The sequence below is a fragment of the Epinephelus fuscoguttatus genome, linkage group LG8 (assembly GCF_011397635.1).
Source record: "Epinephelus fuscoguttatus linkage group LG8, E.fuscoguttatus.final_Chr_v1".
In the NCBI taxonomy this organism is placed as follows: Eukaryota; Metazoa; Chordata; class Actinopteri; order Perciformes; family Serranidae; genus Epinephelus; species Epinephelus fuscoguttatus.
In genome coordinates, this window is record NC_064759.1 from 23394370 (window position 1) to 23419835 (window position 25466).

A 25466-nucleotide genomic window follows, 5' to 3' on the forward strand; every position below is an offset into this window, starting at 1 on the left:
GTCTTAGTTTTTGGATGTCGTAATATCCTAAGTGTTCTTTTTTCCTGGTTTTAAAGGCCACATTATGTTGATGTAATTTTCTGAACTTACCAGACTGTTGAAGCTGTTCTGTTATTTGCCTTCACCCCTGAAGTCATTACATCCACATTAATGATTATTTATCAAAAATCTGACTGTAATTATTTTGTGAAAGCACCAATAGTCAACCCTGCAGTATCATTGCAATATCAGTATTGAGATATTTTGTCAAAAATATTGCAATATTTGATTTTCTCCATATCATACAGCCCTATAACGCAGCTGTGGCTCAGAGGTCAAACAGGTAGGAAATCGGAGGATCAGTGGTTCGATCCCTGGCTCCTCTAGACCGCATGTCGAAATATCCTTGGGCAAAATACTGAACCCCAAATGCTCACTGTGGCTGTTACAGACTAGAAAAGTGCTATACAGTGGTGGAAAAAAGTTTTCGGACACCCCATGCATTTGTGAAATATTGCATTAAGAATCACTCTTAGGTCTTCAAGTGCAATTTCTTTTAGTACAGTCACAGCCAAAATACTAAATAAATCCTAAAAAAGCCATTAAAAACTTAAAATTGATTGGTTCCATAAAAATACATAAGAAATTTTGAGTATTGGGTCATTTTGGTACCAGTGATGAAGGTCGTTCTTTTTATTAAAAGACACAATTTTTGTTGCCAAGCTTCATGTCTACATAAAGCCAGCACATTTGAAAGTTCTTCAGACACAAAAATGGCTAAAACAAGGAACCTAACGCAGGAAACATGCCTGAAGATAAAGATTCTCAGCCAGGAAGGGTACAGCTGCCGCCAGATAGCCAGGAAGTGCAGATGCAGTCCTTCAGCAGTTGGATACACTCTGCAGAAATACAGACGAACCAACAGCTTGGAAGACAAACCAAGATCTGGGGTCCAAGGGTTTCTTCAGCAAGAAATGACCGCATCCTGATCTGCATGTGCAGGCAAAACCACGAATGACATCACAGGAGCTTCAGCAGCAGTGGTCAAACCAAACTGGTGTCCAGTGTTCCACCCACACTGTACGTGGCCGACTTTTAGATCATGGCTTAAGGTCCTACAAGGCTATCAAGAAGCCCCTGATCAATGAGAGACAGAGGTTAGCCCGGCGCTGGGCCCAGGCACACAAGAACTGGACAGCCAGGAATTGGAAGAAGATTTTGTGGTCAGATGAGTCCAGTTTCCAGCTTTATCTTCCTCCTACTAATGTGAGGGTACACAGAAGGCCAGGCGAAGCATTATCTCCAGCATGTACAGTACCTACTGTCAATCATGGTGGAGGCAGTATCATGGTTTGGGGATGCATGAGTGCTGCTGGTGTTGGTCATCTCACTGTCTGTGATGGCTCATTGAATTCTACCAAGTATTGTACCATTCTCGAAACCCACATGCTCCCTTCTGCGCGTGCACTGTTCCGTCGAGGTAAAAACTGGATGTTTCAACAAGGTGATGCTCCTTGCCACACATCCAAGGCCAGTAGAACTTGGCTGCAGGAGCACAGTATCCAGGTCTTAGAGTGGCCAGCTCAATCCCCGGACATGAGCCCCATTGAAAATCTGTGGTGGATTATCAAAAGGTCTGTTTCAAAGCATAAACCAAAGAATTTAGAAGAATTAAAAGCAGTAATTCAAGAAGAATGGGACAAGATTACCCCTCAACAGTGTGAAAGGCTTGTGGGGAACATGCCAGCCAGGATTAGAGCTCTACTACGTGCCAATGGCAGGACTACTAAATATTAATTTGATGATGTGATGGTTTATTTATTTTTGGTTCAGTTTTGAACACATTCTCTGTTATTTGTTGACTTTGATACCGACAATGTTGAGAACTGACATATTGAAACTGTCAAGAATTTAGTTTTGTTAGTTTTTCTTGTAAACAATAAACAAAAAAATATAATTTGTATTTGTTTTGCTGAATGAACGGTATTTCATTCAGTGTTTATTTTCGTCGTCCATACATCTTTTGAGCAGATTAAGCTGTATTAGTATAAAAGTCTTATGTGCTTTTTGCTCCCAGGGCTGTTGTTGCACTTGTAGTGCTGTGGTGAGTGTGGTTGTTGTTGGTTCTGCACCACTGACTGTCTCTCCTCTGCCTGCGGATAAACACCATACTCCATAATCTCACAAGACCTTCACACTGAGCTGAAATGAAATGAGTGCTCATAATTTTGGAGAAAAACATAAATGAATAGTCTCATACTGTGTTTTTGCTGTTGGTTATGATGTGTTGTGTTTTGCCACAGGTGGGGCTCAGCACCTGCTCTTATACACACGGCGGAGCTCAGATGAGTGGAGGAGAAAAGGAGAACGGAGAGTTGGAGATGGCTGCACTCTGCTTTTCTCTGCATTCTTTTGTGTCATGGTTTGGTAACATGTCTCTGAAAAACCAAAATTCTTTGACCCTAATTGTCAAATGGGTTAGTGAGCTTATAGGCGAGTCTTCACTCAAATTGTCAGTTCTATACTCTTTACAGCTGCAGCGTAAGGCCAGCTCTGGTCTTCAGGACTGTTCCCATCCCCTACATGGTGAATTCAAGCTTCTTTGCTCTGGCCTTCTGTTTGTGGCCCCTGAGTGCAGAACAAAGTGATAGATACTTTTCTACTTGCAGTATTGCACTGTTGAACAAAGCTAGCACAAGATAATGCACTTGGCTATTAAGCTCTGGAGTGAGGGGCTGAGTGTATGTGTAGCAGCACTTTATCATGACATTCAGAGGTGTTCTTATACTTTGTTTTGATAGGAAGAGATAATTAGGATCAGATTCTCTGTATATCTCATTATAGTCGATCCCTATCAGTTAAAAAAATGCCTTCATTGGCCCTGATCCTGATCCTGATCTTTGAGATCGGATCGGGACATCCCTCTTTCCATCCTTGTCAAAAAGTAGAGGGTGTGACATGATTGCTCTCTCTCTCCAGTCCTGCAAGGTGATCATTTTAACATGCAGGTTATTTGTCAACTCGGCACTGCAACATCAAGATACAATGAGATCTGACAAATCTGGACAGTTTATTTTTGCAAGTTCTTACCAGCTCTGCATATCCTGATTCAGAAAAAGTGTGTCTTTTATTTTTCATGTCATGTACATTTGAACAGAACAGAATTTATATGTCCACTGTGTAGGATTTAAAATTAAATGTAATATTCATAACCATGTTTTCATTAGTGTGTAATCACCTGAAGCCAAGAATCGTTGTGTTTTCGTTACCTCAGAACGAGTTGTTTATATCTACATACAGAATGGCTCCTCTTCTATAGAGTGCACCATGTTGTTTCTACAGTACCAGAATGGACAAACCAGACACTTGCTCTAAAGAGGGCCATTTGTGTTTTCCCGTTGGCCACCGTAACTCTCCTACACCCTTGGAAAAGTTTCAGCTGGTTGCAGCCTTACTGCTAGATGCCACTAAATTTAACATATAAGACCTTTAAGGTGATATACCTAAATGTGTGTCTTAAAGACTGTAGTTTTTTCAGTAAAACAAGGTTGGAACATATGTTTACTGTTGAACTTTGATCCACTCAAGTTGCAGACTGTTGTTAAGAAAGCAGAATGGTATTATTTTTTTCCCAGTAAATAATTAGGTGCTGGTTTTTCAGCCAGTTCTCTTAAGTGTTTCTATATAGGCTGTGTTTTGTGATGCACAACACCATTTAAAGTCAATTTATATTTTACTAATTTTGTAGTCCCATCCTCTGCTGTTAAGCTGTGGCTTGTACACTGGTGAACAAGGTGAATGGCAAGCAGTCTCCAATACAAGACTATCTAGCAGCACCGTCATGGTGAGTGCGGGATTGTAAAGGTCGAATATATATTTATTCAATGTTGTTTATCCTGTCACAATAAAATCAATGTGAAAGATGTCATTTTGTACAACTATGTACAATTATAATGACAAATGAGAATAAGAGGTGAAATATTTTCTCACAAAAGTTTTAATCCTCAGACAGGCAGCAATATTCATAATAATTAACTGTTATCTTCACTCTCACACTGCTGCTATAAAAAGGCTGCCAAAACAAAAGTGGTCACATTTCATTAGTCTCAAAGTTTAACGCCTCACTGCACCTGAAAAATAGAGACCTAAAAAGGCAGTGTACATTTTACAATTGGATGCCTCAAGAGTTTTAATTTGTGTCCCTCATTTTGCTGTTACTGTTACTGCTTCACTCTGTATCTTAATGTGACAGCAAAAACCACATCCTTCAGAATGTTTAAAAAAAACCCAGCAACACATATACTGTTTTGTACATTTTTTTAGTCATTTATCATCTGAGTTTGTAGTTGTTTATATCTCATATGTAGTTGGTTCAAGCATATATAAGTATGCATGCATCAGTAAGTACACTACACACTTTCTTTCCAATATCTTTTGATATTTTATACTGTAACTGAGCACATGCTGTGGTCGTGATCTTAGATGGTCACAGCAACAGTGTTCAGTATTGATAGTTACTCATTAAATGTATACAATGCAGGAATTGTTGGCTACTGTTTGCCAGTATTGCCAGTGAAAGTGAGAGCCACCCTCAGCTTTGACTGCTTGGCATTTCATCTCACTGTATTTGCGTTTTTTCGTCGCTTTATCTGCAGTTTTATTTTTATTATTTTTTTTTTTAACCTTTTACTCTTTTACTTATCCAGAAAGTCTCTTGAGATGGAAAGATAACCGGCACCCGGTCGCTACCTTTTCCTGACCTCACCTGCCACTGTGCTTAGGAGCCAAGTGAACACAGCAAAACAAGAAGAAAACCCAGGCAAAGGGCAGTCAATGCAGGTAAATACACCTCCAGACACTTCAAGTGGACCATATGTGATGATAGAGATGGATTATTTTTGTGTGAGTCTATACATTGTTTTTTTTTTTAAGAAGTACTGCATAGTATACCTTTCAATTACCAGCTGCAACAACGTCAAGATGGCTGGTCTTGTTTTCAACTTGTGAGTCTTGTAATCCAGGTGACCACCAGACTATCACAGGGCTGACACATAGAGACAGACAACCATTCACACTCACATTAACACCTATGGGCAATTTAAAGTCACCAATTAACCTGCATGTCTTTGGACTGTGGGAGAAAACTGGAGTACCTGGAGAAAACCCACGCTGACACGGGGAGAACATGCAAAGTCCACACAGAAGAGCTCCCCTGCCACTGTGCTGCCCTCACAAAACTTAAGGGGCAGTTATATCCTTAATACGGATGGACGTGGTCTGAGCAAGGGGGCCAGAAGTAGTGGGATAAGAAGCATGGCCCCCCACATGACGCCCCTGGCTCACAGAACTTTGCAGGTGGGATCCTCAGCAAGATTGCTGGAAGTAGGGGAGGGGGTGCACTAGCTCCCCGACTTCACACCCCTGGCCAACATTCGCTTTAAATTGCAGATCGCTGTATCACGGCTGATGTGATCCCATTGCAAGATGAGCTGTAGTGTTTGCTTCTATAACTGATTGTTAACAGTTTATCTGGGATGAGTCAGATGTTTGAGAAAGAGCTTCAGGTAGATAAACTGACAGAGAATAATCCCTCTGAATTTACCCCGAGTCCTCTTCAGCTCTCACTCAGACAGTAAACCTTTGTCCTCTGAGTTTAAGTGAGTCTGCTATTAACTGCTGAAAATGAAGGTATATGACTTAGCAGACTTCTTTCATGTTTTTGGGGAAATGCCATTGTCCAATTCATCTAAAAGTTTTTGCCAAAATCAGGAAATTATACACAAAGGTTAACACTTAATTATGAAGTACAGTTCCCTGATATTTCTTTACTCGCTGCCAGAGAAGTGACATAACTCTGGCTTCCTTTTTGTAATAAAAAGAAGATGGATACAACGACTGTCAGATGGATGTTTATACAATGTAGTGATTTTAGTAAGAAAAAACTCAGAAGTTACAGGCACATCATTTTTTTCTTGGCGTCTCACAAAACAAGGGCTTATCATCAGCCCTTACAAATAAAATACAATCTTACAATCACTCTCAGCCTGGAGATTAAATCAGTTCCCTCTGTTGCCTGATACCGTTTTCCTTATTTGATTTACTTTTCCCGAGGTGCATTCAGTGAGCCAAAGTAAAGTCAGTGCAGTGTTCTGTGCTCTCTTGTTTGATAGAGAACCTGCACACAATGCTCTCAGCTGAAACTAGCTTAAACAAACAGTGTCGGGAAAAACAAACAGTCAGAGAAAATCAGTGGAAAACACTTCAGGGAAAAGTCATTTGCTTCTATGGTGTGATTTAACACAGCTAAACTGGAAAATAATAAATGCAATGTCACAGTTGCTAAGTAACGTTTTAAACATGTGGGCCTATAGTAGTTTAGTAGCTGTCTGTCAAATGTTATTAGTTATTTAATCTTCCTATTTAATAGTGAACAGATCAGATAGTTTATTACAGTTCATATTTATTCACATCTCAGGCAACACATCTCCATTTGTGTAACATTTCAGTGGCAGAAGGCACTGCGTACTGTACATGGCACCACTCTAAACAATGAGTTTCCATTTGGCGATGAAAACATCATAACAAACACAACCATTACACTGCATACCTTTTATGAAATGATCTGCTTTGTACATATCTAAGACATTTCAGTATAAAAAAAAATAGCAAATACACTAATATTTAAGACAACAGTTTATGACACTTGTATTGTAGCATCTTTACGGTTTGTTTACTGGCATCAGGAAACTCTCACTTTGGTAGAACATTCTCATTTCAGCACACACACTGATAAAAATGTATGTACTGCGACCCTTCAGATTAATAATAACAGTGTTCACATTATTATAGACTACTTACATTAGATTACAAAGATATTACACATAACAGAGATATTCAATACACTTTTCTTTCTTCACAATGGCTATTCTGATTCCAGAGCTTGCGTATCAACCGATACCAAGTACCAATCTGATACTATTGTGTTAAAAACAAATTAACAGTTGTATTTTACTGACCCTGTATGGATGTGAAATGATTGCTATCATTATTGTTTGACATAGCTCAGGTTCAAAAGACATGCAGAGAATGAATGTAATAGAACTTACCTTAATTATCTAGTTTGACACTTTGCTAATGGCGAACATTACACTGTTCTGAAACAGTAGTTGCCATATGACTGCACAGCGCAACTTCCTGTGTAGGCTACTATTTCAAATGCTACTGCTGTTTAAACTGCTGTTTTATCCAGGTGCAAAATTACTTTAATATTTATCAATAAATTACATGGTATCAGACTAGTGCATAGATCTGTGTACTTGCGGATACCCGATCCAGCATTTTAGGCATTATCAGAGTATTTCTGATTCTGGTATCGGTGTTGGAACAACTCCAATACATATTACGACAGGCTCCACAAAGGTACCAAGGTGACGGTTATCCTAATAATGTGGATCCTTATTCAAAAAAAGAAACCCAAACACTTAATACAGTCAGTGATTTAAGGAATGTAGTGGAAGAAATCAAATTAGATGCATAAATAATAATTTAGCCTGCTCTTCAGGTGAACAAAACAGTAAATGGAATAGGTAATATCAGCATGCTATTACAAGGCAAAGGAATAAATCAAGTGTTGAAACACCGGTTAAGATTATTGATACCCAGAACAGCTGATGTCACTGGGGAGCTGCTGACCTCATACGCATTTGACTGAAAATGATCTACCAATAGGAACTTAAACATTAAAGGTCCAGTGTGTAGGCTTTAGGGGCATCTATTTGCATAGCTATGTTTTCAATGGTGTACAATCACCTGAAACTAAGGATTTTTGCGTTTTTGTTACCTTAAAATCCGCTGTTTATATCTACACACAGAGCGGGTCCTCTTCCATGGAGTCCATCATGTTGTTTCTACAATAGCCCAGAACAGACAAACCAAACACTGACTCTAGATAGGACTATTTGCATTTTCGTGCAGGCCACCGTAGTTCTCTCACTCATTTCTGCAACCGTACCACTACATGCCACTAAATCCTACACACTGGACCTTTTAAGGCTTCATCACATTTGCACAGAGAAGTGACAAACTTCACTTCATTTCCTTCTCTTTGAGACATAAAGTGACATTCCTTCACAGCTCAAAAATTGTAAAAACATATTTTACATTCACCAAGTGAGATCTAAACATTTAATGCAAGTACCTGATTGAACTTCAATAAAGTAGCTTCTAATGCTTTGCGTAAAAATGAGTGGGCGAAACTATACAAAAAAACAAGAGCAAAGTAACATCAAAAACAATATCAAAACCTTATTGTGGTCTAACAAAGCTTCTCTGTCTCAGTTTGTCAAGTGCGTGGACGTTGGTGTCGTCACTAGAGTGCGCTTGCGTAAAGTTTAGGAGTTTGGGAACGCAGAGGCTCGAAAGATGTCGAGACAGTTTGCTGTGATGAGGGCACCAGTCAGCTGCCTCCACTGTCTGGTGGCAGGGTGTTTCATTTTGTCCAGGACCAGGTGCAGATCCTGGATCATGTCCCTGTAGCTGTCTCCGTACCGCAGACTCCAGGAGTACAGGAAGTCGTAGGCGGGCTTCCACATCGACTGAAACGGAACGGGAATCAATTTAAAATAAAATGTTAATCATATTCACTGCAGAAATTCCACATGATTAGTGTTATATTTGCGATATCCACTGCGTAATGTGTCAGTGTGTTCCGTTAAGCTGACCTGTGAACTGACTTCTCCGCTCTTCCCTCGGTGCGGTGCCTCATAGCCCGCTATCTGAGCACTGGAGAGTTTTCCCATCTTCTCAGCGAGCTCCCGCCATCGCACTCCCAGCTCCACAGCCGTGGACAAAATGACAGTGTTCTGAATCAGCTGGGCCACGAGATTCACAGAGTCCATCTTCAACAGACCCTGTGGTGATAAACAGACACACTGTCATAAAAGCATAGAGCATACAGACTGTGAAATTGTCATAATTGGCATTTCTGTTACTTTGGGAATTTGCTGTGTTGTCACAAGATTCATTTTTCTCGTATGTAGAGCACACAAAGATTTAAATGTTCAAGAAAAATATTGTTTAAATATGTCCTTTACATAAAAGTCTGATAAGTCAATATCTGTTGCCAGGTGAGGCAACACAGCTGTGATTGAGCATACGGACCACTGATGAAAGTATTGCAATATTTATATATGCAGTATTATGATGTTGAGGGTGACATTCTCTTAAAAAATGTTGTATTAAGTTATTGCTTATGCGGGGCGTCAGTGGCTTAGTGGTAGAGCAGGCGCCCCATGTACAAGGCTGTTGCCGCAGCAGCCCGGGTTCGACTCCAGCCTGTGGCCCTTTGCTGCATGTCACTCCCTCTCTCTCTCCCCACTTCACGCTTGTCTGTCCTGTCAAATAAAGGCTAAAAATGCCCAAAAAATTTCTTTAAAAAAAAAGTTATTGCTTATGCAAACTGTACATTTCCAGTGTGCTGCAGCTTCACATTAAAAGCATTTAATTGGCAAAATACAAGTTCACAGGAGATGCAATGTTTGTTTTTTTTTGTGAGTATAGAGCTTACCACTATTGTTAATTAAAAATATATCTACAAAACAAGATGATGGTCATCTTCAACATTTTTTTGGCAGTGGATCGATTGAAATATTGCAGGGAGTGATGGAACAAGGAGCAGCCAGAACAAGCTTTTAAAGAGACAGGCTGCACACCTCCAGCTTAGCGAGGTAACCAATGTGACTCAACAATTAATTACAATATTATTGAAAGTGCAATATGGCCAAGTGCAATATCCAAATCACTTGAATGGGAACTTCTGATAAAGGGTGAAATGTGTCACAACATGCCATTACAAATGAAGCATTGAAGTGCTACAGAGATGCTCTGGCCTTCATATCACATAACAGGTGCAAGGGAACATGCTTGTTAGGTACAGACCCCAGCAAAAATCACATTGTCATCATCAGTAAAAATGAAATGCATAAAGTACCATTCACTCAAAACTCTACTTGAAACTTATATCACTGTAACAATATCTGTCAAAATAATCACAATATAATTGTTTCTGCATAACCTGTTGCTCTCGAAACCAACTCCTTTCACTGTGCCCTGCTGTCTGTAGACTGTTGTGCACATCGTAAAATCAGATCACAGTATCTCACAGAATGATGGGAAAAGGCTAATTATTGACGTCTGTATTAAAACAACAGTAGTTTGTTTTGCTGCCCTCTGTGACCTGAAGTAGTAAACTGCATTTGCTGTTACCACCAGTAACTAAGGGTGTCATCAAATTACCCAGGACTGACATCATGATAGCCACTTTAAATATATTGTTTTCCTCCACTTACCACCAGGAGCTCATGCAGAAACTTCTTCCTGCTCTTCTCAGCGTGACAATCCTCCTTCAGCCTCTCCAGTATGCAGGCCACTTTATCGGCCTCGCTTTCAGCGTGCCTCCTCATGATGGCGTCCAGTGACAGTTTGCTGTACCCTAAAGCATCAGCAAAACCTCTCCAGCTGGTTATGTGTTCAGTGACCAGCGTCTGGATGGCAGAGTACATGTAAGTAAGCTTCTTGAAGGGCAGTGTCATGTTGTCCAAGAGGACCTCTGTGGTGATGTGAATGCCGGTGAAGTCAATCACTTGGTCTCTGGTTATGAGCTTGACGTTCTTGCAGTGAACCAAACCAGTCCTGCCTCGGAGGAATGCGATGTACCACTCCTTTACTTTGGAGTTACCTACTGACCTGACGGTCTCTCTGGACAGGAGAGCCACCGTGTCTCCCTTGAAATACTCCAGAAGGTAGTCAACACGTGGCTGACGCAGGACTGACTTTAGGGCTACACCGTACCACTGTAGGCTCACAGTTTTGTCTGTGAATTTGGGGAGATCTGGAAGACTTTCCTCAGGGATAGTTGAGCTTTTTGTCATTTCAATCCGCTTTTCTATCTGCCTGTGCACTCGCTTTTCTAATCTGATGGGTGCCGCGGGAGGGGAAGGCACCTGGAAATGTGCAAGGGTTGCAGCGTTTTCTTCCTTAACATGTAGATCCAATTTAAAAGGAGTCATTTCTGTATTACTAGCACAAGATATTGCAACTGGCAGTTGCAAAACTGTCCCTATTTTGAGCTGACTTTGTCTCACTTCTTTCAGTTCGTCCTCAGGTTTGATTTTAAACATCGAGCCAGCGAGGTTAATCCCGACATGCAGGTTGTGCAGTTTGTCTGGTTTAAACCCATGTTTGCCCCAAAGCTGCAGCACAAGTGGAGGCAGGTTTTTGTTTCCTGTCACTGAAAATGGAAGCTTTGGCGGAACGTCCTCATGACAGCAAACAACTACTGCGACCTTGAATGATGGATGGATGTACTTGGGGCCATAAACTGCTACTGTGATTTTGCGGTCGAGATAATCCCACACTGATGTAGCGGGAGGCTGGATTGCAGAGGCCTCTGCGACTGCAATCACATAAAAATGTGTCCTCAGGTCCTGCAGCTTCATCTGCATCATATTCTTATAAATGTAACAATCATTCACTTTAACATAAGGTCCCTCTCTTTTGTTGGACACCAGCCCAAACACTGTGGTCATTACCTGACTCACTGGGTCGCTCTTCACCTCTCCAGCTAGTTTCACCTCCAGAGAGATGCACTCCTTTATGTTGATGTTGCTGAGGACCACCTCGAGAAGCGGACTCATGGTTGTCACATAGTTGTTATTGAGTCCAGGAGGAGGGTCAAGCATTGCTTTCAGCGTTACTTCCTGGACTTCTCCAGGAGGAACATGGCCCTCTGGGATATGGATGCTAACTTCTGATTCTGGCAGCTGTACTGAGCCTCCAGCATGGCCGATCTTACAGATGACCTGAGAGTCAGTGGCCTGCGTCTGAGCCCACCCTGGACTCTGGCTCATCAGATTTAAGTCCAGACATGAGCGTGTTAGCTGCCTGTGGCTCAGCCAGGCCATCTTGTAGGCCTCCCTGTCATTCTTTAGCCACTCAAAATCCGGGATCAGCACGGGCCCAGGTGGTTTGAAGCTGTTCTCCCGCTTTGGCACCTTTCTCTCCAGATCATCCAGGATATCTGAAGCACTCCTCCATCTCCCAGATCTGTTGCTGGCTTTGTGTTTGTTTTCCAAAAAATTTCCCACATTGCCTTCATCTGAAGATGTGCTAATGGCATCATCGTTATTTGTGTCCAAGTCGTTTTCATTGTCTGGCTTCACATTTGATGTGTTGGAAATGTGTTTGTCCGTGCCGCTGTGTACAATGTCATCTAGAAAAGGATTTGATCCAGACAGTTTGTTCCAAAACGGATTTTTCGACTGAGATGTGCGTGCTACTTCTGGTTGTAAAAGTGGCCACTCAGAGTTCTGTGCCCCATACCCACCTGTGAAAATATTAAGAATTTGGTTAGGACGTTGTCAGAAGGTTGTCAGATTTAGAGCACAGGCTGCCTCTGCTTCAGAGTGAGAATTTTACCATTCACGTTGGGACTGTTTGAGACGTTGTCGTCCAGATCAATCAGTGTCCCCTCAGATTTACTCCGCATGAGACTCCCAACACGACGGAAGGACCTTGCTCTTCCTGCTGCCATATTTTCATCTGTAAACATAAAAACTACATTTTTTCAGTTTCTAAATTTACTTGCAGCTTTTAATACCAAAACAACTTTAACAACAACTCCTTAAAAAATACCCAATATACTGAAAAAATATTACATCACATTCTTATTAAAGGGACAGTTCACTTTAAAATTAGAAATGTAAATTTTTCCTCTTATCTGTAGTGCTATTTGTGAATCTAGATTGTTTCGGTGTTGAGTGCTGAGTGCTGGAGATATCTGCCCTCTCTAAAGTATAATGTTACTACGTGGCACTCGGATTGTGAAACTTAAAGCATCAAAAAAATTTACAGCAAAACTAACAGCAATGTCTATTTCCAGAAGTCATGATCAGGTTACACAAGATAATCCTCAGACCTTGTTGTGAGCAGCTTCATGCTAAAGTAGTTCAATTGTATCAGAGAGAAGGCAGACATCTCCATGGTCAATATCACCAACTCTCGGCAACTCACACCATAACAGTTTAAATTGATAAACAGCACTACAGGCAAGAGGGAAAATATGTATTTTTGATTTTGGGGTGGGCTGTCCCTTTTAATATAACTCACCTAGGAAACAATTAGTCGATTTACTGATTAGTTGGTCAACAGAAAATGAATCAGCAACAATATTAATAGTGCATAATTAAAGTCGCAAATAATTTTACAGCTTGCCACAGCTTCTCTAATATGAATATTTGCTGTATTTCCTCTAACCTATAGTGAAACACTGACTGTTGTTTAGATGAAGCAAGCAGTTTGAACATGGTTTATTGTGTTTATATGTGTTATTGTAATATGCATATATATTTTTCATTCCTTTTTGACTACATTTTACAACTTAATTCAAGAAATCAACAGGCAGATATATCGATTATATCCAAGCAACTGTTAGCCGCAGCCCTAACCATTAGCAGACATATATTTTGAAATGCTATGACACATGACAGCCACCAGCTCCTACACAATAAAAGACATAAAGTTATTGTTCTGTCTCAACTGTGTTTCCTTCAGCACAGAGCCTCAGGCTTTCTGCAGTCTGTCACAGAAACTGTTCCAAAGTGTGGAATAAAGCCTGAACTCTCAGTCTGTCACTTGTTTGCGTAAAAGGACACTACCCATTCACGACTTGTCACAGTGAGTCAGTCATTAATAATGTGGTTTCTTACACCAGTGCACAAAAACAGGTTGGTCTTGTCAAGCCTATGACACAGTAGTCAGCTCTCTCAGCGCTTCTTCCTATGATAACAGTGCAGGGCCACTGTGCGACTGTCAGTACAAATGTATATTCTGAGCATTACTTACTGTGTTGCCTGTCATACAGTGACTCAGTATCAACTAAACTAATCTGACTGTAGCCTAATCTTTTGCATGTCTCATGTTTTTTTTGTTTATTAATTCATATGCAAATATTCTCAAACAAATGTGGCATTCATTAATAATCCACAGTAAGACATACTCAGTAGCACAGATTCACACTTCCAGCTTCACTAACCACAGCTGCAACAGCCAATACTGCCAAGTATCAGTGTCAGCGCCTCAACAGGTGTGTATACACTCCGTGGTTACACATGAATACACCTAACCTACACAGGCCACTTCCTGTACTGAAAACGCGACAAGAAAAACCACCTATTATGGAAAAGAAAACAAAAGTTTGATCTCACCGTCGGCATGAGATGACTAGTTTTGCTTCGGAGCGCTGGCAGGAAAAAGAGGCCAACCCACTATCACTTACTGTGTGGTCTGGGGCCTATCTCTGATGTTCACCTCCTCACGTTACAGCTCTTTACTGTGTTTGCTCTCGGGCACGGAGCATTTTGGGACTGGAAGTTTAAAATAATCAAGGAGCCACGGCGGAGGAGTGGCCTGTCTGGGGGCGGGTGACTACAATACCCGCAATGCACTTCTGTGTTTACGCACGAGACTTGCAACACCTGAAACCGAGCGATACCCGTGGTTTCGACAGGAGTCTGAGTTCAGTGATAAGCATGTTAACAAGGGAGGTGGAGGTGACTAACAAGACCAGGAGACACTACAAACATGGTTAATCACCCAGTTAGTATTTAAACTAAATATATTATTAGTCTGGTTATATATATTTACACTAATACAGCTTGTCTAGTCCACACAGCATTGAGAATTTGGCAGCAAAGACACGTGTTTACATGCCATTACTGTATATTTATAAGGCATAAACATAGCAAAATAAGCATTATAATAGTGTTTCCTTTTCTTGCATGGTCACTCATGTAATACCTATTTTGTAACAGCGATATTTAGGATTTATTGATTTTACTGTCTCATTATCACTGCTGTTTTGAGTGACTCAAAGCCAAAATGACCTTTGAGGTTAATCTCATCAAGGACACAAAGTCATGTTATCTCAATGAACAGGTTACACACGTGAATACCTCAATGGATCACTAATTTACACTGTTATGTAGTATTCTTTATAGAAATATTACAGCAAGGAACCATTATTTCAGCTGCGTATAGCTTTGCAGCTGCGTGCCAAAGTGTATGAAAAGTAATAACTCCAGATACCCCCTTTTGGAGCAGCTTACTGTTTGTGTTTCAGCTGTTATCTCAGTTGATGAATATCCATGCTGAAGTTTAGATGCTGTATCAGAGCTGTTGTGGTCTTTGGATGCAGGCCCTGGTATCCACAGGCAGTTAGTAACAAAGGAATGCAACTAAGCACTCTTGAGCAGATTATGATTTTTCATAGCAAATATGGCTGCAGCAGCCTGGACTTTAGCATGACTCATTAAAATCCCCCGACTAGAGAAGTTAAAGTGTTTAGTAAAGTATATGATTGAGGACTGGATGTTGAAACGTGTTTATTTTTGTAAAACGTCTCACTGTTTTACACCATTTGTTATGACTGTAAGCTGTGCATGCATGATGTTGGTGTTAACTGTTTGGTTATGAAACAAAACAGATGCAATCTACATACCTCCCACATTCCTCACAGTCAAATAATTTCATTATCAGCACTGAGTCAGATAATCCAGTAACTGGTATCTGAAACCGAGGACAGATGTGTGTGCAAATTCTGCGCCCTTGTGGCTGCTTTGAGAACATGCATGGGATTAGGCTGGTGGTATGCCCTGCTTTTCTTTGTATTTATTTCTTATTTTCCCATGATTGTTATCTCTGTATCCATAGCCTGCTATAGTTTTCCCCCCTCTGTGCCCCAGACTTTCATTGTTCTCCCGAAACTATTAAAAAGCACATGAATGTGGCTGTTTACTCATAAGTTAATGTTTGCTAAACGCTAGGCCACAGTGCTCAGGAAATTACTGAACCTTGTTGAACAGTGGATGTCAGAATGTACTGAAAAACAGACTTAGTTGGTTTTCTTTTTCCTTTTTTCATGCAATCGTTGACAAGAAAACAAGAATAACTCCAGACTTTTAGAGAAAATATTTTGATTTGTCACATTGTCATCAGTAACACCTGCTCTTTATTGACAATGACAGATAGTCACCAGTGTTAAGATGTGTATTTTGAGGTGCAGTTATTGAAGAAAATGTTCTGTCAGTCAGCTGTACATATTTTTCTGCCCTCTGGTTCATTGGTAGGCCTATGCTTCAAAATAAGAGTAAGTAAGTAGTAAATATTGACAGTATCCTATCAACAGCCATTCCTTTAAGCTGAAGAACAATGGCTCGTTGTTAAATTATTAAAATCAATAAACTTGATAATGTACATAATTCAAATATCAGTAATATAATAATTTTAATTTTATATACTTTATTAATCCCCTGAGGGGAAATTCAATTTTTCACTCTGTTGTCAATTACACACAGGTCCGAACACACACATGCACAAACTGGACCTACACATGCACTAAGTGGAGAGTTGTCAGAGTGGGCTGCCCATGACAGGCGCTCGGTTGGGGGGTTCGGTGCCTTGCTCAGGGGCAACTCGGCAGTGCCCAGGAGGTGAACTGGCACCTCTTCAGCTACCAGTTCATGCTCCATATTTTGGTCCGGACGGGGACTTGAACAGGCGACCCTCCGGTTCCCAACCCAAGTCCCTTTGGACTCAGCTACTGCCGCGTATTAGTGTATTACTTTTAATATTAAGAAGCAGATTATTATATAATTGATTACAACAACAAAAAAACGGTATACCTTTAACAACACTAACTTAAATGACACTTCCTGTCTGGTAATATTGCATTTACACCTTGGGGAATTTTATTTTATTTTATCTTATTTACTTGATTATTTATTTTTAGCTGGAAGTTCATTTTTGTGTGAGTACATCTAACGTTTTTCTTTCAGCAGCAAATTAGATTTGATGATCATTTTGTGTATTTGTTCGAAAAAGAACGAATCAGTTTCAAATTCACATTGAGGTGAAATTTTGTATTTCACAGCTTTGGAACTTTCTCTATCATTTCCAACTCAGGAAAGATTTTGACAAACTCTGCTAATCTCAGTTTTTTTTGCATAGAAACAGATTTATAGATTCGAATGATTCAAATATGAGTGATTTTCACAATTTACCAGAGTTGATGATTGACATGAAAGAAAATAACATCCTGCTGTGCAAACCCATGTTTACCCAGTGGACAATGAAATGCATGGTCCTCAAGTTAAAGAAAGGGACAAACAAAAAAATTAAGGCTCAAATTTAAAAATGGTGAAACTTACATGTTTGTGCCACTTGGTGGAGCCATTTCTCTACCGTTCATTAAGTCAGACTTCTCAGTGTTTTTCATTTTAAATCCAGAAAGCAGATATCTATTTGTTTTAGATTTTCACCGCTCCAACACATAAGGAACGTTTTGCTAAAACTAAAGCACAAACAGTAATGTGGCTATGGTTATTTTAAAACGCCTAAACAAAGCAGTGTAAAACTTGGTATACACTGTCTCTATCAGCTGATGATACAAAGACAACACGTAGGCCTATAAAAAGGTGTCCATGCCTGCATAAAGTCTGCTTTCTTATCATGCAGCATTAACGTTACAATGTAATCCTGCCATATGTGATTAAGGCTGCAGCTAAGGATTATTTTGATTTTTGTTTCATCTGTTGATTATTTTTCAACCTATAACACTATAAGCCTATGAAAAATGTCCATCACAGTTTTCCATAGTCCAAGTTGATACCTTCAAATGTCTTTTTTGTCCAAAAACCCAGAGATATTCAGTTTATTGTAATGTATGATCACGAAAAGCAGCAAATCCTCATATTTAATAAGCTGAACCCCTCAAGTGTTTGTAATTTTTGCTGGACAACCAACTATCAAAATTGTTGATGACAATTTTCTGTTGCAGCTACAGATCTTCCAGTGTATATTGCAGTATAGTGGTCTCTATCAGTGTCACAGAGACAGCAAAGCTTTAGTAAATATGCTCGTATCACCTTCACCAGGATGGCTCAGGGCTTATACCTGCTGCGGGATCCTTTATCTCGAGTGTCACTTTGCTGTCATCATCTTATTGGGATGGTTTTCATAGAGAATCATGGCTGCATTTAATATGATGATGTATTTTAATCTCATGGTTGTAAGTGTCAGCAGTATTTTGAGGTGATATCACAGAGACAATACATGTTTTTGTCTCTGTTTTATTGACGCTGGTGTTCCCCCAGACATTTGTTTTCAGGTAGAGAAGTCGTTCATTTTGATCCTGTGGTTAACTGTGTTTATTCAATAGACACTGATGTGATGAAGTCATTATATCAGACTCTGGAAAACCATCAGTTTCCCCCAGTGAGGCTCAGTCTGCAGGTATTCCACTCATCAGATCAGACAGGTGAAACACCACCTGTGACGTAAATGAATCTAAATTGCCGAAAGCATTGTATAAGGGCACCGCTGTCAGTGTTGTAGCAATTACTGTTAATTATTTTGACTAACCTCTTAGCCTCGTCAAATTGCCTTTCCCTGGAGATTGGTTGGTTTGATGACAATGACAGTGCGGTTGGTGGTTTTAACCACAAAATTGGCCACAGATGCATCATCGGTGAGAGGTGTCACCACAACACTGTGGTTTGCTGGTAGAACTTGAAAACCCAATATATCTCATCATATCAACAGCAGCTGGCGTGTCCGTGGAGCCTCAGTCAAGACTGCCATGAATTAAGCAGAGTATTATTATATTATTATGTATATATTATTAAGCAGATTACAACCTCCATGTCATTTATACATACAATATCCAGTGTAGGATGATTATTTCTCTTTCGTGTTTTCTAGATGGATCAAAGCTGGATTTGGCTGCCAACACGCTCTGACCGTAGCTGTTATCGTGGCCTTCATCCATAGTTGGCAGCTCACCCTCCTCATCACAGCATGTGTTACCTTCCTCTCTGAGGCCAACTTAATTCAAATGAGGGCAGCGGCGGGTCACTCCTGTGAGGACCAGGTGAGACCGCAACGGTCTGGGAAGGTGTTAATAACATGACAACACAGAGCCGTGTGCTGTGACATGTGGCCAAAATTATTCTGTTCACGTTTAATGATTACTTTTTGACTGTTTAGATTTTACTCATCTGTTTAAGAAGTTGAAGACCATTGTTTTTGGACACAAAATCTTCTCTCAAATGTTTGAGGCCAGTTTGAGTCAAACTAAAAATGTGTATTACTTTAAACATTTTAATAGCAGTTTGTCTTCCAGTCCTGGTTGATATCAGTTTTATGAAATATATTTTCCATTTTTGAAACTTCCCGGGATAAAATCTTCAATAAACCAATCTGAAATAAACAAAAAACAAAACCTAACATGTCAAACCTGATGCTGAAGGGAATGCTTGACTTAAAATTTCCCCCACAGTCCTTTGTGTGTGAATATATTTGCTGCTTGAGTGGTGAACAATCTTTGTCTCATGTTTCTGATTTTACTGAAAAATGCAGCGACTCAAAAACTGAACTATCTTGTTGCAACCAGAGTCACAACAAAGATACAATAAAGCCTGTAACATCTTTACCCTTTAGCTTAATCACTGGCTGTAAATACTTATTATTTTGTGAATATTAAAACACGGGTAATTCAAAGGGGATTTGGTGTGTAATTGTGCTGTAGGCCTTATATGTCTCTATAACCTAATCCCAAATAACGCCAGAGTGCTTCAGTGACCCAGCAAAGGCAGAATTTCCTCAGTCAAAACCTATCTGCTCTGCTATTTCAGTTTCGTGGTCCCACCTGAACTTGTCACTTTCACTTTGACTGTTTTTGTCCTCACAGCATTTTCAGCTTGGCTGCACCATCGCAGAAGAAGTATCAACAGAGAAGAGGAGGAGAAGAAGAAGATATGAAGGTGTAAGTGTCATCCTTCTTAGTATGTGTGTGTGTGTGCACTTTAACATTTTGATGTGTGAAAGAAGATTAATGTTTTATGTCATTATGGGCCTTTTTCAGGAATTCCAGCAAAGCATTAGGATGAATATTAGTTGTTCCATTGAGATGTCTTAATGCAGTCCTCAGAGCGAGACCTGTAAGTACTTTAATGTCTAATTTGCTTATCATTGATAAAATTTTGAAAGCATCATCTGAGACACCACAGAACATTGTGCTTCAACCCCGACTGACACATATCTACACCTGATCTGATTCAAGAAGTTAGGTGGGTGAACTGAGGATCGTGATCACCTTATGTTGTTCATATCAATGCACATGTCTCATAGTGCTGAAAAAAGGCATTCATAGTACCGATTGTTCATCTTTGCAGCTGAATTTGTTGAAATTAAAGCCTCAATTTTTAGTCTCAGAGTTCTGCACAAACAGTTACAAGTTTGAATGTGGTTTGAAAATGCAGTAAAACTGAAGGAGAGCTTGCTTGAATAACTCAGAATAAGTCTTCTCAGCTATCGGTAAAGTCACCAGAACTCCAAACCATAAATTGCTGGTTAAGTGGATCAAGGTTGAACTTTAAATTCCTGTTGGTTGAATGTTAAAGCGCTAGATGGCGCTACAGAGCTGCGCTTAGAGAGCAGTCCAACAGAAGTTTGGAAGATACTGGTATAGTTTGCCCTTCAAGGATAAGCTCACGAAACAGAAATCACAATACTTAGAGAAATACAATAATTAGATGTGTTGATATTTATCATGCTTATAATGTCTGTAACACAGTTTAGAGGATGATCTGTCCGTCAGTGCGCACACTATCATGTCATTATAGGTGCGTATATTTGATGCGTAAAAACTCCAGAAACAATAAATAAAAAATGTAAATAGGAAAACTGAGGTTATCTGTATTAAATGTTGTAACTGACAGAAAATACAAAATACAAGCTGCTTGCTTAAATGGGGAAAAAAGCTCAATTGTGTGACCTCAGACAGGCATTTAAGTCCAAATATACATTATTGCAAAGTATAAAAAATAAATAAATAGCAAATAGAGATAAATTGGAAATAAATAAATACACATTTGTTCTTGTTTCTGATCTTGTACTGATGATTTTAAACTGGTAATTTTGAATTGTAGCAAGTGATTTAGTGTAACTTGGGATAAAGTCAAATTAAGCCCAACCTTAAAACGAAACTTTTCGCCACAGAATTATATTTCATTAAATTGTCTTATTGTGTTTAAATATTTACAAACTGCTGTCCATAATGTAGGCATATATCTGTAGAAACTAAATCTACTGCGCATTTATTTCCAGCACACATTTTGGATGAACAAAAGATGTGCGTATTTTGGAGGAAGGTCCGCTGAGCAAGAAAGTTTGGTTACAAAAAAACTCATTAACATTTTTGGAATTTGGGAAAAAATATGTAAATAACAACCAAATAGAGAACTGACAATATGTACCATTGGAAATACAGTTAATAACGTACTGTTTATAATACACATATTAAATAGCATACTATTAAATTGCTGGGTTGACATCATTAGGCGTGTTTGACCTGTTACTTTCGTCCCTAGATAAATGTTTAGGTTTTATTTTCAGGCTCAACAGAAAAACTGACACAGACCGAGAATTGTGCCTGAATTTAAACCATACATTATTGTTTTTCCGTTTCTTTTTTTAAACCAGTTGCTCCATTTAATTATTTGATTTTATTACTGAGATGAAAAATAATTTATAGGTGAGGCCTCGTTTCTTGCTTCAGGCCCTTTTTCACACCCCGGCCTGAAAAACGTGTAAAAACCAGCAGCTGCACACGGAGGTCATGAAACGCAACACCTGTGTTAAATCATCAGTGATGGAAAAATGAAATGCATGATGTTATAATATAAAAGAATAAATTCTAGGCGATGTAATTATTCCATACTTTCAGGTCTGCCGTTCAAAAATAGATTGTATCGACTCAACAATCAAACAAACCGAGTCGATCAACTGCGTCTGAATTCATACTGACTTTATTGAGTGGCTCACATAAAAAGCCATTCTCGGAGAGGGGGAAAAAATACCATTGTAAAATTAAAATCACTTTACAACATGCTTACTTAAATTAAATGAGTGGGTAAACAGTAAATGATTTCAAAACCTTAACAAATAAATTCAAAGTGCGCCTAATGATAGACCCCTAAATACAAGAAAAGTCGTGGTTAAATATAACTCCCCACAATACATTTCATATCATGTCAAAGAAAAATCCAAGTACATTTTCCGTATATTTTCAAATATTTACTAGAGTCCATATACAACTAGAAATACCTATACAAAATCGTCTCCTGGACAAATACATTACTCACCTTTACATCGGGCTGTAATTATTCTAACCTACATTTCTCATTATATACAACACATTTTGCAGCGAAGTGTAAGTAACCTCCACTGGCCTACTTACAAACTTGGCTTGACGCACATACTGTAGGCTGTGGAGTGAATAGCAATATGTGATATAAACCTACAACTGCTTCTCCATTATCAAACGCTCGATGGGATCAGGCAGAGAAAACAAACCCATCCTGTATCTGACCATAACTCTACAGGTATTTGTTTCTACCGAGCAGTCCGTCCACAGGGGACACACAGGAACAATTTCTCCTGCTCGATAATAAAGTGCCAGAGTTTGGTTTTGAAACAATATGTATGACAGCAGTAGCACAACTTTGCAGGCCTAAAAATGTTCACAGCAGTGTTTGTATATCTTTTGCGACTCCTGTCCTGGGAAATAAAACACCAAGGAAGAATTCAGGATCAGATGCAAATCAAAAGTTTGTTGTGCCCTGTTGTGCCCACAATGACTTGATTACACTTTCACACCGCGGATGTATTAATGAGAAGTTTCTGATGGTACAGCTATGAAATTATGTAATTAGTAGTCTTAAACACTTGGAAAAAGTCAAAGAAACGTATAGGCCTATTTTTTCATTAAATGACGACACTCATTATGAAGCATTGCGCATACACCAGAGTATGTCCACTCCCGTGTCCTCGCGGACAATTCCGTCACAACACTTTGTTGTTTTACAGTTTTTTTTACTTCACTGAGGGGAGTTTTAGAGGCCGTTCATGCCTACTCCCTGGTTTGACTCGGATTGGTGCAACAGGTCGGGGGAATGGCACGGAGGGCTTCCCGGCGCGCTGTGCTCGCTGTCGGTATCACTCCCCCTCTTCCCTCCGCTGCCCCCGGAGCCAGAGCCGGCGGATCCTCCGGCGCTGTGAGTTTTTACATGTTTACTCAGGTGATCGCTACGCATAAATCTCTTGTTGCACACCGGACAGGCGAATCTTTTCTCGCCGGTGTGTGTGCGTAAATGTCGCTGGAGCTCGTCGGAGCGCGTGAACCTCTTCCCGCAAAAGAGCCAGTTGCACACAAACGGCCTCTCGCCTGTGTGCCACCTCAAATGCGCCTTGAGGTGCGACGTTTTCCCGTAAACCTTTCCACAGCCGGGGATGTGACAGCTGTGGAGACCCTTCCTCCGGAGGCTGGCGCCCGCCGGTCCCAGTCTCTCCGCCTCCTGGCAGTTTGGACAGTCGCAGGTGGCTCTGCCCGAGTACCGCCGGGCAGATGACCTCGGAGACCCCGCTAAAGATGCAGGTGGACCCCCGGAGAGCATAGTGCCCCCTGCCCCGGCCAATGGAGAGGGGCTTGTGTCCGGATAAGAGGATAACACCGGCTTGAAACCGTCCATCAGGTGCTGGCCGGTTGTCAACAGGTGTGGAGAGGGACTTGTACTGAAAGCAGAGTGACTTAAACTCGAGTAATCAGAATTATATCCGCCCAGTGGAGAGTGCAAGGAGGTCTGGAGTCCACTGGAATGTAAGGACGTTTGTAGTGCTGCTCCATTAGGGTTTTGAACGTCAATCCATCCCGCTCCCACATCCCACCACGCAGAGGCTCCGGTGGTTCCAACCTCTCCTGTGGGGATACCGGGATGAGACGATTTGAACCAGGACTCGTAGGGATGCGCAACGCTCATCCTCGGATAGATGCCCTGCAAACTGTCCACTGAGGTGTGCACCTTGGAGATGAAAACCGGCTGGTGGCTGGATTCTTGGGAGCTGCTCGAAACCGACGCTTGGAAAACAGAATAATCGTTTCCGAAGTGTGAACCAGGCGAGGCACCGGACGTGAGGGAAAAAGCACTGGATCCGGTGGAGGTGTTGGTGCCGAAAGAGTCCGAGATGCCGGATCCGTTGCGGGACACCCCGAAGCCGGACAGGCCGGATCCGAGGCTGCAGCTGCTCGCCGCGGCTCGTTTCCACGGGTGGAAGCCTTTTCCAAAGGACGAGGAATTATCCGAAATGGTCGACGGTGAAGGGCTCGGACTCCCTATTTTGTTGCATGTTGCAGCTAACATGGCTAAAGGAGTCGATCCTAATCTCGGCTCCTCCTGAAAGAACAAGAAAAGCTGTGAGTGACTGGTCAGTCTAACAAGTTGAGCAGGTTCATTACAGACATTTCTATGCAGTATTTCAGCCCCAAAGAGAAGGGTAAGTTAGAAAACTGTTCACCAGGTTATGCAGATACCTAACAAGCCGAGGGTCTACTTTTTGTAAAGTTTAGAAATCATTACAGTAGATTATTTCCTACCTGGACGAACTGAAAGCAGACAACTTAAACGCGACACACAGCGCTTACAAATGCATGCCAAACAGGACACCAAGGAAAACATGCGTGTTTTTGCGCACCGGGTCAAACTTCTCACAGAGCCTCAGCTTTTTCTTACAGCCAACCGTTTGCTGAAAATCTAACCAACGCACTGCCTTTGCTGCTACTTTGCGGCCGCTGTAAGTTTAATCCCCCTCCGCCGGACAATGACAAGAACTAATTAAACCAGTAAGAAAGTCCTTTCGACTCACCCCTAGAAGTGAAGTTGCCATCACACAAAAACACTGCCCTCCTCAGAGGATCTTTTTATATTTATGAATCAGAGCACTGTTTTTTTAGAGGTGTGCAATACAATGATGTGTTCCGCCCATTCTTCCACAATTGTAGGCTCCTCTCCGGCTTTGAAGTGCCGCTGTGACACGGGCGACCAATCAGCGGCTCCGTCCCGCCGCACCGCCACATACTACCGTGAGGTCATCAATAGAGCGCCTCAGACAGCTCTCCACCCTCCTCCACCCCCCACCGCCCCCTCCATAATAAAAGACAGCGGAAGGAAGGTAAAGTTAAATGAGAGTGAATTAGGAAGGAGGAATTAGGGGGCCACTTATTGAAATTTTACAGAACATCACGTTCCATAAATTTAAAGAAAGCGGGACGTTGACCAGTGCGTGGTGATGTGGCTGCTGGCAGATGATAAGGTTTGTAAACTATGACCACACCACCACTAAAACCAGCCATTATAATACTGTAAATACAATTAAACTCTCATTTAAGTCCCTTTTTTACATTTTCAAATTACCTCAGTGCACCTTAAAATGATCTGAAGTGGAAAGCTTTTACGCAAACTCTCCCCTCAGGTAAAAACACTGTTAAAACTTAAAGTGGGTCAACCTCACTTCATCCTGCACATTTACTCCAGTGCTGC

General features: G+C 40.7%; 2 protein-coding genes and 1 long non-coding RNA gene across 4 annotated transcripts; 1 reads left to right on the top strand and 2 right to left on the bottom strand.

Annotated features, from left to right (window-relative positions):
* Positions 1–5972: 5972 nt before the first annotated feature.
* Positions 5973–14363, bottom strand: macc1 (MET transcriptional regulator MACC1). 2 transcript variants are annotated; one of them, XM_049583920.1, is made up of 5 exons: positions 14241–14261; positions 12454–12576; positions 10326–12361; positions 8700–8888; positions 5973–8573 (listed from the first exon to the last, which is right to left on the bottom strand). In XM_049583920.1, exons 2-5 carry the CDS (start codon positions 12566–12568, stop codon positions 8370–8372), a joined length of 2544 nt encoding a protein of 847 aa, XP_049439877.1. In that variant the 5' UTR covers positions 12569–12576; positions 14241–14261; the 3' UTR covers positions 5973–8369. The 2 variants fall into 2 exon arrangements, with proteins under 2 accessions (XP_049439877.1, XP_049439876.1); XM_049583919.1 differs by lacking the exon at positions 14241–14261 and adding an exon at positions 14312–14363 and having other exon boundaries at positions 5975–8573; positions 12454–12591.
* A 4541-nt stretch (positions 14364–18904) lies between these two features.
* LOC125893225 (uncharacterized) lies at positions 18905–19995 on the top strand. The gene is made up of 3 exons (XR_007449845.1): positions 18905–18961; positions 19781–19855; positions 19955–19995. It is a non-coding gene; the product is annotated as an uncharacterized LOC125893225 (long non-coding RNA).
* Positions 19996–21935: 1940 nt separating this feature from the next.
* sp8b (sp8 transcription factor b) lies at positions 21936–24910 on the bottom strand. Its single transcript, XM_049583786.1, has 2 exons — positions 24793–24910; positions 21936–24323 (listed from the first exon to the last, which is right to left on the bottom strand). Exons 1-2 carry the CDS (start codon positions 24811–24813, stop codon positions 22986–22988), a joined length of 1359 nt encoding a protein of 452 aa, XP_049439743.1. The 5' UTR covers positions 24814–24910; the 3' UTR covers positions 21936–22985.
* Positions 24911–25466: the final 556 nt, after the last annotated feature.

Excerpts from the sequence above, each read along its gene's own strand:
- macc1 (XM_049583919.1), bottom strand. The coding sequence starts at position 12,586 with ATGTTTACAGATGAAAATATGGCAGCAGGAAGAGCAAGGTCCTTCCGT. Across the intron at positions 8,889-10,325 it reads TTCTGCATGAGCTCCTGGTG|GGTCTGTTGAAGATGGACTC; the intron begins GTAAGTGGAGGA and ends TTATCACCACAG. Across the intron at positions 8,574-8,699 it reads GCGGAGAAGTCAGTTCACAG|TCGATGTGGAAGCCCGCCTA; the intron begins GTCAGCTTAACG and ends GTTCCGTTTCAG.
- sp8b (XM_049583786.1), bottom strand. The coding sequence starts at position 24,813 with ATGGCAACTTCACTTCTAGGG. Across the intron at positions 24,324-24,792 it reads TGGCAACTTCACTTCTAGGG|GAGGAGCCGAGATTAGGATC; the intron begins GTGAGTCGAAAG and ends TTGTTCTTTCAG.